This window comes from Perna viridis, chromosome 7 (assembly GCF_037379345.1).
Source record: "Perna viridis isolate PV_CMFRI_1.1 ecotype Kerala chromosome 7, ASM3737934v1, whole genome shotgun sequence".
Lineage (NCBI taxonomy): Eukaryota > Metazoa > Mollusca > Bivalvia > Mytilida > Mytilidae > Perna > Perna viridis.
In genome coordinates, this window is record NC_142451.1 from 31,261,339 (window position 1) to 31,278,485 (window position 17,147).

The 17,147-nt window shown below is 32.8% G+C and overlaps 1 protein-coding gene across 2 annotated transcripts; it reads left to right on the forward strand.

Annotated features, from left to right (window-relative positions):
• The first annotated feature begins 787 nt into the window (after positions 1–787).
• LOC148612281 (amino acid transporter heavy chain SLC3A1-like) lies at positions 788–13,477 on the forward strand. Of its 2 annotated transcripts, none has more exons than XM_088593566.1 (12): positions 788–866; positions 3,755–3,838; positions 4,100–4,407; positions 5,335–5,514; positions 7,108–7,235; positions 8,646–8,771; positions 9,404–9,514; positions 9,971–10,065; positions 10,488–10,674; positions 11,144–11,410; positions 11,921–12,072; positions 12,546–13,477. In XM_088593566.1, exons 2-12 carry the CDS (start codon positions 3,771–3,773, stop codon positions 12,754–12,756), a joined length of 1,833 nt encoding a protein of 610 aa, XP_088449692.1. In that variant the 5' UTR covers positions 788–866; positions 3,755–3,770; the 3' UTR covers positions 12,757–13,477. The 2 variants fall into 2 exon arrangements, with proteins under 2 accessions (XP_088449692.1, XP_088449694.1); XM_088593568.1 differs by lacking the exon at positions 788–866 and adding an exon at positions 2,267–2,329.
• The last annotated feature ends 3,670 nt before the right edge of the window (positions 13,478–17,147 follow it).

A 17,147-nucleotide genomic window follows, 5' to 3' on the forward strand; every position in this document is an offset into this window, starting at 1 on the left:
AAAAACAGAAAAAAAAACAGCAAATAATAAACAATAAACAATAAAATTACGGGATAATAACAAGCTTAGAGCAGACGATTTACAATTATGGCGCTGTAAATATGTTGTCCTGTAACTTTTGTCTTATTTCTGTAGCCTGGTATAAAACAGAGCAAGTACTGTATTATAACGATGTAAAATACCAGTACGTTTTACACAATAGTTTACAAGTATCTCTTGCTGTGAAATTAATAGTTATTAAGGTTTGAGATTACAGAATTCGAATTTTAATATAACAAATGTAAACAAATCAAAGAAGAGAAACGATTCACTGACTTTCCCCTCAATGTTAAATGGCTTCAATTGATGTTATCAGGAGTAGTTTTTGTGTGTTAAATGTCTTTTGAGGTTATTTCAAACTTTTAATAATTCAGTAATCTTGGTTTCCTTCCGAAACCCCTGGGTTCGCCCCTGAAATCATACATATGTATATACGATTGTTGGTTTGTTTTAATCGGTGAACACATAGACAGATACATCTTCTTTTAGTGGATTTACGGCGTTATACATTTAAATTGTGTACATGCATACATACATAAATCATTATGACATTGTCTGAATATAAGCACTTTCTTGCTTGATTAACCAGATATCCTGAGTCAATACATGACCATAAAAGTCCAACAAACTGTCAAAAAAGTAGCAAATTGTCTTTCCACACACTAACAACGAATAGCAATACTTTACTACTTTAGATTCAGCTGGAAGCTAGTAAGTATCCCCCTTAAGTTCATTTTACCTGTTACAGGTAATTTATATAGCCATCCAGGTGAGACACCTACCCTAAACATTCAAAATCTGTACATATCAAGTATAGAGTCACAAAGGTAGGCGATAATTTTCTTTATAGTAAATTATATATTATTTACCTATATATAAAACCATTTTTACTTGACATGCATATATTTCCTCGTCATATGTTGAAAACTGAAGATCTCTGATGGAAAGGGGAGGGTCATACCTTCAATGTTATAATGTAAAAAGGGGGCATGACTTGTCTTTCAAGCGGTCCCTCATATTTTGAGTACTTCACGGGTTCAGGTTTAACCTATCTTTATGCTGTGTGTCCAGCTACAAAAATGTCAGTAGTGACGAATACCTCAATTTTGTTTAAATTTGACATTTTTAACCAGTAGGTATTATTAGCGTAGGTTGTGGTGTACTCTCGTTTCGTTTTCTTACTTTCACAAAAAAAACAAAGGCTTTGTATACTATGTTCATTTACTCACCCGGATGAGGATATTTGATATGACTGCGTATACCTATTGTGCCTTATTTCATAATGCTATATATTGCAAGCAAATAATCATTCGATTTCCCTGTTCTTATTTCAGAACAACACCTTCTAAATACAGGGGACGACCATATGATTCTGGGGGTAGGTGGGTATGGCAGAATTTGGAAATGAAATATTCTGCCCTGAAAAAGTTGGAAATAAATAATCTGCCCGACACCTCCTAGAAAATAAAGTTTCCTGACTTCAGTATAGATACCTCATACTGCGAAATGGAAATAAATAATCTTGCCTCCATGTGAATAAAAATAAATTTTCTGACCATCAAAATTTCAAAAATAAATATCTGGCCCCTAAATTTTCCATGACCCCCCCCCCCCGCGATTAGAATCAAATGGTCGTTCCCTTAGATATAGGTCAGCAGTGGTCCTTTTCACAAAAAATCGTAAGTGTAAAATTAGTCGTAAGTTATGACGTCATAGTAAATCAAAGTATTGTGACGTCATAACTTACGACTAATTTTACACTAACGATTTTTTGTGAAAAGGCCACAGGTTGGGGTGGCATAAAAATTGTTATATAATTAATACGTACACGAATATGTTCTTTTGTGAAATGATTTCAATTAGGATGTTTTTTAACCGTACTCCTATATACAGTTTTAAAAAAATTGTCTTCCTCTTTTGGGGTCACTTTGCTCCTCAGTATATGCCATCTAAGGAATTGTATTACCTTCTTTAACATTTGATTTTGAAAGAGGATGCAAAAATAGACGCCAAAATAATCAAATCTGATAAGAAGATGATATGGTGATCAAATTATCTCAAACTGTGTTTTTATAACTAGCCACTAACATAATAAATTTGATATGATTAATGATCAAACGAGGATACCAAAACAATCATTACGATAAAGCTTTGATATATGTACATTTGTATGTAAGCCCTTTGAAATGTAAATTGAAGTGTATATAGATATGTGTATACATGTATTTAAAAAATGAGGATACATATTTACGTCAATAATAGAGGTTTTAAGCAGTTGATTTATATGCAGGTAAATTTCTACTTGAATAGTAATTGGTCTATTCAGAACAACTAACAGTTGTTACATGTTTAGTACATCAAATAGTTCAGTCGAGCATTTTAAAGAATTATTTATTCGTTGGCAGGCTTTATCATAATTATTTTAATGAAATAAATAAATCTAAATGTAACAACTGTTTCAAAATCATCTTTCAAAAACAACATACATGTATACACGGTTGCCAGGTGAAAAGAGGGCCCTTATAGACTTAACATTTTTTAATAATTATCATAATAATATTGAAAATGCAACGAAACCGGTCTTAACCAAACCCCTTTACTAAGGTTATAATTCACATAAATACCAGTCCATATAAAAATCAGATGCTGCTCATGTTAATACGATTCATGATGAAGAAAAACCCACCGAACAATCGAATTTTTTTTTTCACTTTACATATACATTACTTTCACATGGCGATAGTCCTTTCTGTATTAAAATCTGCGTTTTGGAGAGAACCATACATTCGTATCCCACTAAATTCAACCAAGTCAAACCGAAATCTTGCAAAGTGTACGCCAATTTCATACATAACCTATATAAGTGCAAGAACAAATGACAAAGCAAGACCGGCGTTGTGGTCTGTAATCGTTCCTGATAAGAAATAAAAGTTCGGTTTGGACAGGTTTTAGTATACTCACAAAGCAACAAAGTTCAATAAATAATCGAACAAATTCCTTGTTTAGAATCGCTTTAATAATACAAGTGAATTATGATGCATATTTTTTTTCGTAATTTACTTGAGAAAAAAATTTTAGGCCCGAGTAAACCCCCCTTTGGTTATTCGGGATCCGCCACTTACGGATGTTTTGTTTTATTGTCATGGTTAATCGATTTTGGTTTTAAAGCCCTTTAGAATGAACTTATACAAATTCAAACTTTAATTTCGGAATTCACAAAATTCAATGGATTTTGCTTTTGGTTTTTGGTTAATTTTTATTTTCAGACATCATTTTAGTCTCCGTCATGGAATGCGTAAACTTTTGTATTAATAAATATTTTCCCTGCATCATATGTATTAATTTCAGTAGATACAGTGGTAATAGAGGAGGAATTCCTCAAAACGCTAATGCACACGAATTTAAGATGTAAAATTAGGAACCCCGATTTCAGTCTGAGAGGAAGTTACATCAAGCTGAACTTTCCGGGATTTTTAGATTAAGTGCGGGCAAAATAATCATATAGTTCCAAATGAGAAAAACAAACTCAATGTAGAGCAAGCAAATTTCGTATCTGAACAAATAGATCAATTCAGTCCACAGACAAGTCGTTCCAAGACTACTAGAATTTAGGTTGTCATCGGAAAGGCCACTCTAGCTTAAAAACTTCGTCCTATACAGATTAAACCTGTCTCATAATAGTTTCAACTAAATTGTTTAACCTTATTTTCTACAGCTGACCTGACACAACTATGAGCTCTGGAGTCTATCTCGTTAGTGCTAGTAGCATCGACAATGACAGAGGTGCTCCGAAATACACGTATGTATTAAAATCTATTGAAACCTAGTACATTAATTTAAAATGTAATGAATTGAACAACTTCGTTGTCTTTGGAATCTGGTAAATCTAACATTCCAAACCTTTTTGTATTCTTACCTACTGCTACTCTTCGTATTTCAATAAAAATGTAAGTCAATGTGTTTTAAATTATTAATTTAAAATACTTCCATCACTGAGGAAAACTCCTGATCCGTGGTAGCAAAAATATTTTTTTTAATTATCAATTCGTTTCACCTTTAGGAGTCCTGACGATGTCAATTTAAACATGTCTTCCGATCAGCAACAATCTAACCCATTTCGCGGGATGGGAAAAGAGGAACTTTTGAGACACTCATCTCAACCATTCTGGGTACGACTGCGTATGATCTGTGTTGGAATCATTCTGATTGGTTGGTTTGCTCTGATTATTACTGTTGTGGCACTGATATTTGCTTACCCAAAGTGTCGCGACAAGGATGCCAGATCATGGTGGCAGAATGACGTCATGTACCGGGTATACGTCAGAAGTTTCTACGACAGTGATGGTGACGGAAATGGTGACATAAAAGGTAATTTGATATATCATTTGTTTCAGAGCTTACTCATTGATTGTGTGTTTACATTTGTTAAGACCTTAGATGATCTCTGAAAGTATTTGATATTTTGTTTCTAGGTTACATGGTGTAACGGCAGATTTTCGCGAGGGTGATAATTTTTACGTATTTTAGCGTTTTGTCAAAATAAAAAATTCCAAAATAAACTCCGCAAAATATTTACTCTAGACTACAGTACGAAATTCATCACTAATCATCAACCAAAATTTGAAACGACAGCATTTTTTTTATAAAGTTTTGCTTTATAATTGCCACTTACAAGTTACGCTTGTGAATTTGTCGCATTTCACCATATCCGTTTTTTTCCATTTCTAATGTCATAGTTCGAAAATGAATACCTTATTATTTTTAAAGTACTTCTCCGTCTAAGACGTAGGAAAAATATGTATAAGGTGTGGCACATGAAGGAAAAAACACCTTTTTAAGATATTGATATGTCAAATTTAGTTGAAATGCACTATGGGAAAATGGCGGGAAAATATATATATGTAGTCCAAAAATATTTATGTCACAGATGCTTCAGGATAAATTTAAATAGCGTTTCAGTTGTTTTCTAGATGTAGTGAATATATTTGAGGAAAAAAACATATTGAGAAATATGATGTGCCACTCATTGCCTGATTCTAACACAGAATGGTACTAATAATTGAAATAATTAGTAGATTAAGTACATAAAAGCATAGAAAATACTAGGAAGAAACATAACACCGCTTCCAATTATTATGAGGTCCAAATTTGGGATTGGTTTCAGAAAAAAATCTGGAAAGTAATTTTGAAATGTATTTAAGACATGTATACGCCATCATTATACTGAAAAATATTCAATACTCAAAAACCTGGAATCTCTTGGCCATTTCATTTACGCAAATATCTTTTTTACAGGAGTACAGTCAAAGCTGGATTACATTAAGGGTCTTGGAGTAGGCGCTGTGTCATTGAGCCCAATATATCAAATGGATGGGAATAACTCAGAGTTTGGTATCACTAATCATAAATCCGTTGACCCTATTTATGGAACATTACAAGATTTAAAGAACCTGATCAAAGCTGTCCACGACAAAGGTTAGTAAAAAATTTCATGAAAAATAGAAACTTTTTTTCCATTTGAAATTAGAAGTCCCCCCCCCAAAAAAAAAAAAAGAAAGAAAGAGATGCATATAGTTCATGAGCAATTGCTTACTCAATTCTTTGAAATCTTAATCTCCCGAAACTGTTTCAATATCAAATAAGTCATATATGCATATTTGTGCATATAAAAACATGCACTGGTCATTTCTAATAAACTATTGTGTACACATAATTATACATAAAAAGATAATTACATTACTATTGTATATATCCATACGAGCATTGAGATCCCGATTTCGGTCTGACTCAAAGCTGACCTGTGATGCCGCGAAAATATATTTACTCTATCGGATCTTTACAAAAACAAAATCTTGGTGTTGAAACCGTAAAAAGCATAATTATTTGTAAAAGTATTAGTTTATTCCACTTCGACCTCTGCCTCACACTATCTCCAATACGAGTGTTTTTTTATTTGGATTCGCCCATATTTGTTTCATTTTTATATTGCAGTTGATTTGATCGCGTTTCTTTGACTGTGTAGTAAGGTTATCGGCATTAATTTTACAATGTTTAAAAAGAAAACATAACTATTATGTCCTTTTGAGGTTAAATATGATTCTATATTTCCCCCACAATATTTTCAAATAAAACTTTTACCACCTGTTGCTGCTGAACAAAAATCAAATTTATATAACTTGGAAGTAATGTACCATCCGGGGCTGTCAACCATGGGCACATATGTCCTTTCCGTGCATAGTCGACAGTTGGCACACACATGTCCTTCCCGCATACAAAAAGTAAAAATAAAGAAAAACATTTTGTGGGAGAGTTATATTTTTTTATGTGATGATGCCGATTTCATCTTAAATGAAATCAAAACGGTTTTATTGTTTGTACCCAGATTCTGAATTGGCCACAATTACTTGTATAGTTTCTTAGAAATCGATGATAAGGGGAAGCTATTGACCAAACTTAACGACAAACATGATGACTCTTCAATCAGAATTGTCAACTTTCCTTTCATTTGTGGCAACATCCCTTCAGCACCTGCATATGGAGTGTTCTTATCACAACTCGTACGTTATGCCAGAGCTTGCCGAAACTACGAAGACTTTTTGTATCGTGCTAGACTTCTTACAAGTAGGCTTCTGGAACAGGGTTATGTTGCTACACGATTGAAGTCATCACCACAGAAGTTTTACGGTCGTCATCATGAACTCGTGGATCGTTACGGTATATTCATCTGCACTGTGAAAACTGATTTGTTGAATGTGTCATATTTTTCCTTTCCTCTTTCGCCTACCCCGGACTTGACTTTTTTATGAACAGCTCGGCGGGTGTTTCTAGAAAAACAGAGAGCGCTTACCATACCGGTGCACTTGGTCCATACTCCCAGTTTTTAGTGAAGTCCAAGTTGCTCATTTGCTTTTGTTACTTTGTATGTATTATTTTAGTTACTTTATGATCTTTGTTGTGTATGTCTGTTTCCCATGTCTGGTCTTTGTCCCTGGATTACATTCATTTGATTTCCGCTAGAACCTTCAGTTGGTTCCCTTGATTACTCTTTCTATATTTCTTTCATTTCAGGAATGAAGATAATACTTGACTTCATCCCAAATCAGACCAGTGCACAGCATTCATGGTTTCAGCAAAGTAAACAGTCTAATGATACATACAAGAACTTCTATGTTTGGTCGGATAATCCAACGAACTGGGTAATTATTTATAGATCAATAGATCGATTCAGAAACTGTATCATGACATTCTGGTTGATATTGAGCAAGACGTTCCAGGTCGGTCAAAGTACGCTGTGACGCCGCAACATTAGTTACGAGGACAGAAATTGAATTGAAGCTATTTTTATATTCCTTGTTATGTTACTTCTCACGTATCCATGCAGTGTTAATAACGACGCCAATTTTGCCTTAATTTCTGCCCCATGCACTAATCAAAGTTAGCAATTTCAAAGATTCATACCAACAACAGATTCAAAAGATATTTCTCTCATTTGTATTTCCTTTGTTCTCATATATCTAAAAGATTTTTTGAGCATTATTTTCTTAATTTTGATACAAACTGTTTACTGTCGTATAATGACTTCTCAAGTACTGTTTTTTTATTATTATTATCTTATTAACGAAGCAAATTAGCCGTGGTTATTTCGATAATGCGGTTTGTTCCATTTAACCATAGATTCATGTTCCATTATTGATCAGTTTCAAGTTGTTTGTAACTATATATGGACGTACAAGACGTATGAGAAATATAGGTTCTCCTTCATTAATGACTGGTTTAATTTTTTTCTCCACACGAGATGGTAAAATTTAAGATTTTAAACCTGCCAGCTTTCGCGCTCATTTTAAAATCTTAATTTTACCATAGAAAGTAGAGACACCATTTAAATCAAGAATAAGTTGAAGGAGAATCGGTTTGTAGAAAACTTGGAAATGTAAAATGGTGGGAAAACACTCGCAAAAATATAATGACCACCCGATGGTTAGTAGTCACGAACATTTTTTTATTTCTCGGCTTAAAATTGGGACAAAGACGGCTCGTGTCGGTCAATAGAAAGTAAACCATGATGGCATTAATTATACTCTTCGATCCATTGAATCATTTTTATATTCTTCGAAATTCCAATCTCTCGAAATAGTTTGATTTCCGTATTTTCACATTAAACGCCTTGGTAGCATAACTTGGATATAATGGTAGGGTAATGGATACACTAAACAACAGGGCTTGCTCCCACAAAAATGTAGCCCGACTAAAGCTTGATAGAGGGAGCAAGCCCTATGACTTAAGTTAATCCAACCGCTTTAATTATTGCTGGTTTAATTGTTAATTAATTTTCATCTTATTCCTATTTAAGAATACACATTGAATCTGTACATTAAAAGGGGGCCACAGGCACCGAGTAAGGACAAACCTTCAAAACAGCGGTGAGGCCCTATGCCTAGGTTCACTGTGTTGTGCGAGCTTCGGAGTTTGATGCATGATTTACTAAAAAGGCTTTTTGAACTGTCTGCCGATTTAAATAACATGTAAGAAAGTTAGCTTACTGTGGAAGTGTCTGAGTTTAACTTAGAAACACATTGATTACTATAGATATTCCTATTTATTTTCAGCTCACAATTGATTATAGCTCTGCATGGGAAATGGACAAAACCAGAGACCAGTATTATCTACACCAGTTTGATGTAAACCAACCAGACCTAAACCTCAGGAGCAAACTAGTTCTTGACCAGTTAAAAGTGAGTATCATCGGTATCATTTTTTTTTTGCTACGCCTCGGTGGTCCAGGGTGAATTTAAAGGGTTCAAACCCTCCTTTACAAAATTTTTCTTTTTTTTAATTTTGTGCAAAAGTTTGGCAAATATTAGCAGATGATAGTCTGGGAGCCCTTTCCAAAATCTCTGGATCCACTGCAGTGGTCTAGGGTAGGGTGCTCACCTGGAAAGTGAAAATCATGGGTTCAAACTCAGGTCGAGTCATACCAATGGCTTTAAAATTTGTAGTCAATGCATTTCTGGTGAGCGCACGGCATATAGGAGATAGACTGATGAGTGGTTTGCTCTGAGTTAGAATAATATGTCCAAATTGGAATGGCATGCCTACTTGTAGGCTGGTACTTCTGTGAACTAGCACACTGGAAATAAGAATCAGCGTGTCGAACTAGTGCAAGGCAGGGTCTGTTTGGCGAGTCAAACGATCTCATCCTGAAATGCATGAAATACCGACCACACAATCAATCAATCAATCAATCAATCGTCTTTTGCCTGTTAAAGGAAAATTGAACTCTGAAAACATTCAAATGAAATTATTGATGCTATTATTATTTGTCAGTCTTTGTTTATGCTGTGTACTCATTTTTACTTCTTTTTAGGATATTATGGAGTATTGGATGATAACTGAAGGAGTTGATGGATTCTATGTTCGAAACAGTGGTTATATGATGGAAGATTACGACATGCGCAATGAAAGCACATTACCTCCGGTATATTCTAACACTTTCAAGGGTAGATGTGATTCAAGGTGCAGAAAACCCACCTAACAAATGATGTTTTTCGACCTGCATGATATATTTTTCCGTAACTATAGTTCTTTCGTATTATGTATTTTTAGTAAATTCAGTAAATCAACCAACCCCGAGAACTCTTTCCAACCGAATGACTAACTTAATATATTGTTATGTGGTTTGTAGCTGTTTCTGAATTAGAAATTATAGTAACTGTGGTGAGGTTTTGATATGCATGAATTTCCTCCTGCCAATTCAGTTTAGTTAACACTTTTACAAGAGATAGGTGTTATTATACGCTAAGAAAATTTTCGATTCTAACTTTGCACTTATTTCATGATGCGGCATTTTTTTTTCAGAATCTTCTTTGTCACAAAATTCATTGGAGTAATATGTTCATCAAATGTATAGACGCCGAATTTCTTACTTTTTCAGAATAACCGGGAATATACGTATGGGATAGAGAGTAATATATATCAGCTGTCAAAATTCAGAGCAATCACTAACGAATTAAGCAACACATCAACAAAGTAAGTAAAGCTACCACTTCACGTTGTTTGTATTCCATATTTTCTGAATTCCATTGTTTTTTTTATATTGCTAAATTTTTGAAAAAAAACAAGATCAGCATGTATACGTTGGTAACTGCAGTTACCGATATTCAATCATGATTGTGGATGCAAAGAGTTCTCAAAAATTCTTTAGATAGTAAATTGACAGTATACAGTTTTGGTAGTAATGAAGACTTTGAAATGAATTTTTAAGTATGAATTGAATCCTTTTTTTCAAATGATTTGTTAACATCCTATTTAGTAGCGCTAAAATGTTAAAAAGTATAGCTAAATCTAGCCGTTTTGCCTACGAATTTTTTCTGCATTTTGAATAATACAAAGAAATAAATCCCACCAAGTACATCAATCATTCTGTAAACATTTTTAATCAATTATTGCAGGATATTAATGGCGGACAGAAGCGGAACAGTTATGGACAAAATGTCATACTACGGTGTTTTTCCGGGAAGTGGGGTACAACTCTCCCTTAACCCAGTAGGAAAAGATTCATGTAATGGAAAATGCATCAAAGATTACACTAAAGATTGGATTAGTAAATTTTCAACGAACAAATGGCCTACATGGATGGTATGTACAAGTAAATAATTTAAGCTTTCTTATGACATATGATTTTGACGTTGTCAATTCAATGATTGAGAGTTATCAGTGTAAGAGAAATACAATGTTTTTTTTTAAATTTTAATTCTTTCTGAAGTAAAAGCTATAGAGAATTTTAATTAGTTTGATTATAACACCGGGAAACCCGCAATTCTTAAAACTAAAACTTTTTTATAACCTGTCCATGTTTTATATCTTAGTCTAAGTTTCTGTTCATTCTGAAGTAGTGTTAGCCAAATACTAAGCTAAAGCAGTCAGAGATGATAAGATAGATTGACAAAGCATGCTACATGTACACGGTCTTCAAAGTCTACATCTCAGAAAGAAGTCACTTTTCCCCTAATGCATTTCATAGAACCGATTCCTATTTTATGATTATTGTCGGAAGCTTGTGACTTAATGGAAAATATTTTTAATGTTTTGCTTTTGCCATTTGTAGACAGGGGTCGATGAAATGCCTCGTTTTGGCTCTAGGTTTCCTGCCAACTACAGTCGACCATTCTACATGCTTTCAATGTTACTTCCGGGGACTCCAATTCTGTACTATGGCGAAGAGATAGGAATGTCAGACATTGCTGGGACTAATACCATGCGGGGACTAATGCAATGGGAAAACACGACAAATGCAGGTTTCCAGAACTGTACATCAACTTGTACCAACCCATGGAACGGTGTAAATAGTGACTACGGAACTGTGAATGTTAAAGTACGTAGAAATATGACCGGTCTTGAAAAAATGTTGGTTTGCTATTCATGGGCCTAGTCGTCAAAAACCTACCTACTCACTTTTTTCCATCATTTCCAGGATAAATTTTTATTCTATTTTTTAGCACATTGGCTTCACTTTTCGGCATCTTTCGGAAGAAAAAAAATCACCAACCTACTTACTCACATCTGAAATTGTAAGTCGATAACAACAAACCAACATTTTTTTAAGGATGATCTAATGAAGAATCGTGCGTGGGTACAATCCTGAAATATGTAGTTAGGGTATATACAAAAACATCCATGAATGTAATAAGCATTTAGGGGATAGTCATGATTTAGGTTTCTTTATATTTTGTACTAGTTCCGTTAATAAAGTAGAAAGTGGAATGGTTAATCTATACACTGTGTAAACGGTTGACTTTTAAAATTTCTTCCTTCTGTGTTTTGTATTTTGACGCACTTTAAATATTTCGCACACTCAATATTTTGTTGCATATCTATTCAATAGTCACAAGGCAGTGTATCCGGGTCGTTACATGGCTACATCAAAGAGTTAATATCATTGAGAGCAAACGACGCCTTCCGCTATGGAGAATATAGAACAGCTTACTCAAATGACAACATATTCTCTTTTGTTAGAGAGTTTGATGGTGTAACGGGGTAAGAGAAGTTTGTGTCAGCATTTTCATTGTTTCCTTTTAATATATAATATTTTTTTCAGAAAATCATGAAAACTGTTCTTTCACATTATAAGTAAAATATTTCATTTTTTTAACATCGAAAATGTCGTGAACGATTACGCACATGAATAAATCCAGCGATGTAGCACACGAAACAATTATACCACAAACATGTAACCTTCAATACATCTAGAGGACGAAAGATAGTCTACACATTAAAACTATGGTAGGATTTGTATGTTCACGTGCAAGCTCTTACTTACTGGAACTACAAAACAACAATAAAATGGTGCAAAATCAATGACCATTTTTAAAGAGCATGTTAAAAATGAGAATGGCCAAAATGACAATTTATTTATGAATGCATATTTTAGTATTATACATCTATAAAATCAGTCAATCATAAAAATAGTCTGTGTTAACTGAATATTCTTTCTTTTATTCACATATAAGGTACTTGGTAGCAATTAATTTTGGTGGAAGTTCTGAGACCCATGACTACACATCATTCCATAGCACCATTGATGCAACATCATCAGCTGTAATGACGACAGGAAGTGACGTAGGATTCAATACTGATGCCGATGTTGACACAACAAAATTGACTCTCGGTCCACTGCAAGGAATTGTAGTTTCATGGGACTTCAAGGCAAAAGAACTATAGATGATTCAAGCAATTATAAAAAAAAACTTTATAGTTTAACTTTTTTTATAATTTTGGTTAACATTAAAGATGGCGTCCATGGAAGACCAAGATAATGGAAGGCACATGCCGTATTTTGTTTCCAAAACGTTTTCATCCATTGGAGATCAAAAACTTAAGTTCTTGTAAACAGGAATGCTAGTTTATTATATACTCAGTAAGAATAATTCAGGTTAAATAGAAAGCACTAGAAGCTTTGAAATAAAAGGAAATTATTAGTATATTCATGATTTATTTGATTTGTTTGGAATCTTTGGGAATGTATTCTGAATTTTCCACAATTGCTTTTTTCTCTAACATCATAATGAGTTTAACATGATCAAAAACACTTTAAGTTATTGTAAAAAAGAATGTTAATTTATTATTTACTCAGAAAGAATGAAAAAAATGTTAAATGGAAAGCACTATAAACTTTAGAATAAAAGGAAATAAGTCTTTGGTATTGATTTTTATGGAATCTTTGGGAATATATTCTTAATCATCCCTTATTGCCTTATCTCTTACATCATAATGAGTTTAACATTACATTTGAATAAAAAAACTTAATATGATAATATTTAATCATGGGATCTACCTGGTTTCTACATGCCACCTCTTAATATTTCATTGAAAACATAACTGCAAATTATTTTTGAAATTATTTCAATATTATATTTTTGTTTCAATAAACTCGGACGCATAACCTATGTCTGCATATGTGTTTTAGGACTTCCAAATGTACAATCGTTTTGTCACACAATCGTTATTTATATGATAAAATACATACTGGTCCATACTCTCCGATTTTTAACATGAAATATGGTACGAAAAAAATATTAATGTCTTTTGAGTTGAAGTGGCGTTCAGAATGTTATGTGTCTAATTCAAACTAGACATTTCCTTTTGAAATAGCGTTCCCCTGTCTATATACCTGGTCATTGTTCCCAGCTTGTTAGTGGAGTCCGGGTTGCTTATTTACTTTTGTTTATTTGAACGTGCTATTTTGGAAATTCCGTGTTTTTTGTTGTAATTGTCTTTTTTCCCTGTGTAATCTTTATCCTAGTATTTTATTCTTTTGATTTCCATTCGAATATTTGTGCTCTTGATTACTCTTATAGTATACTCTAAATACCTCCGTTGGTTTATTATTAGTTTGTTCATATATTGTGATTTTTTTCACATCCCAAACAGCTGAGCTTGTTTGTTTTAGCCAGCAAATGGATATGTTATAGATCAGCAAGCGGTTATATGTCTGCAGTTGAACTTCATACTCCCACGTATAACTAAAAACAAATAAATTCGTCATTATAAAATTGGTTTAAAACTTTTGAATGCATAAATCTCAACTGTTAATCCATCATCTCAATGAAGACGAGTATAGTATCACTTGTAAGCACTTCGCAACGGTTTTAAGAAAAGCAAAATAAAAAAAAAACACGAATTGTCAGATATATCTGGTAATTGTCATCTAAATGGCCCTTTCATTTTTTCTAGTTTTGTTGTTTTAGATTGATTTGTGGTGTTCTTCCATGTTTGTGGCCTTTCCCATTCCTTGACATCTTAGTTTGTTTACTTTCCATCTATCGACTTTCCTTAATATTATTTATAAATAAAATCTTATTTCTTGACGTATGCCTATATTTAGGTAAATTGTAAATACGCTTTAAATGGTAAAATAAGCATGAAATTGACAACTACAATGAGTTAATTTAGATAATGAGTAATTTGATTGAACATTATCCATCCCATTTAGATCAATTTATTGAAGGATGATGTTCGTTAAACCTATTGTCAAGGTACAGGTGGATTGGAAATAAAGTCAGAATACTTGTTTAATTTATGATAAAATGAAATGTCTTATAGAGTATAACTTAAGAAAACATTACGTCAATTTTGATCAAAATCAGTACTGTACAGATAAAGTTATAATGACATTGAATGCTGAAACTGTGTTTCAAGAAAAAATATTACAAATTCCTCTTTGTTTTTACTGTATTATCTTGATTTCTTTATTAGTTTGGTTATCTTAGTTTTCTTTAATTCATCTATTTTTCATAACGCTATGTTCATGACTCGTTCCAATCTTTGAATTTGATAATGATTCAAAACATCAGAACTGTTACAATCATTAACGATTTTTTTCTTTTGTAGAAATATTTGGGCTAGAATATTGTAATTACAGAAATTTTTGCGATGTTTCTGGTAATGCAAAAAAAGATCGACTTGCATTCTTAATACTAAAACGCGCTTAATGAAATTTTAACATTACTGACGTGGAATTTTTCTCAAATTCGCAGAAATGAAAATCGCATTTTTTATATTTTAAATTCAGAATCTGAATTGACACGCATGTTTATGTTCTTTGCTTCAAAAAGTATTATGTTGATCCAGAATTCCTTGTTTATGTTAATCTTTCATCAAAATTACATATCCTTATTGATTATTGAAAGAAGAGGGGGTTTATTCCTAAGAATGGTATGTTAAAAGTATACTATGAAGCCGATCAAAACCGAACCCCTCTTTGACTTCTTTAGCAACAAAGCTCTAAAATACATTTAAACTGAAAAACTTAAATCCTTTAATTGAAACAAATATATTAAACGACAATGTTGGAGGCTTATGTGTCACCCACTCTATATATTGTTTGATTTTTATATGGAGTGGGTGACTGATTTGAGATCTGTTCTTAAACAGTACATAAACTTGCAAAATCAAGGGAAAACTGGGAAAACGAAATTGGCCACTATGTTTTTGACTTGGTAGAGTGACTTCAAAGTGAAATGTTGAGTTGAACTAAGTTTTGTGGCTAGCCAAACTTTTTCGCATCAATGATGGCCATAATGTAGGTAAGTGTTGTATAAAATGGGTAAAACAGCAGTGAACCTACTGTTGTGCTAGACGACTGCATGGTGTAGTAAAAAGCAAACAATGCTAATTCTATTTCCAGACTTGTTCTTACCATGTAACTGATACCATTTCATCGTTCAGGGAGTATGGATTTAATTATGATTAAAAGAAATTGCTGTTTTATTTACATTGTCACAAAATTATAAAAACAACTGCTTTTATTGTAACTGTTGATACATGTTCAATCACCAAAAGTCACGACATTCTGCAATATCATCAAATGTTACAAAACACTACATAACATAAATTTTAATTAAATTCAATATTTTAACAACTAAAACACTGAGGCTTCATTCCTTGTATTTCACATAGTATAAACTCTTTATGTTGAATTTTGGTTTCCTATTTCGATAGTTTTGGTTTTGAATACTTGTATACAATTGACTTTTTGATTTACTAATAGATCTTTTTATGTATTTGATTCTAATGCTGATTATGAGAGGTTACTCCTTGAAACACATGTACAGTATATCGAAATTTGCAATACAATATGATTGGTTATTTTATATTATATATCACAAATCATTATTGCTGATCCATGTTTAATGTCATGACGCTGTTCTACAATATTTTTGGCACAATACACTGTACTGCATATCAAGTATTGTAATTCAATATTTGAAAACAATTGTCCTCAATTTTTTAACGTCTTATTTAATGATTGACACAAAAACTGCGTACAAGTATTTCAGTGTATATGCATATTGCGTTTAATTGCGTCGTGGAAAACAAACCATGACTATTAGAAAGAAATGCACCTTTTCTTTAAAAAATAACTTGAGACTTCAAACTGATTGCAACAACTAAACTAGGTTCACACGGGAAATGAATTGAATCTAAAACTTATCAGCAATTAGAAACAAATGAAGCATTCTAAATATGGTATTTCCTACACCGATTTCACATTTGAAAAATTGTTTTTACATGAAATTTTATGATTTCAAGTTAGACGCAGTAGAGTATTATTCAAAACATCAATATGAAAACTCATAGTTCCTGATTCAGATCGACTGCAATGGAGCGATTTACAACATTAAATTCCACTCAAAAACGGATAGTGATGTTAAGATATAGAAGAAAAGTCTATACAAGAAATACTTTTAATATTCATTCAATTATTCTGATGTATATTTGCCTCAAATAAATAGTAAGCCCAAAGATCGCAGATGATTGAGGAATAGGCGCTGTGGATGTAAATATGATAGAATTGTAATATTCGGAGTGTACAGAAAAAAAAGGTACCCGCGAAATTGATTCTTATCACTATATACAATTAATCATTTTTTATGAAACCGCGAAAGTGAAACCGGCGAATTTGTTCACTTGGCAGAATCTTTAAAAATAGCAACCGCAAAGAATTAATATGTTTACAGTTTACAAACACAAAACTGTCATTGATTCGGTCATGGTGTGCAGTCAGGACGTTTCTCCTCGTCACACGTTAAATATCTCTGAAACAATAAAAA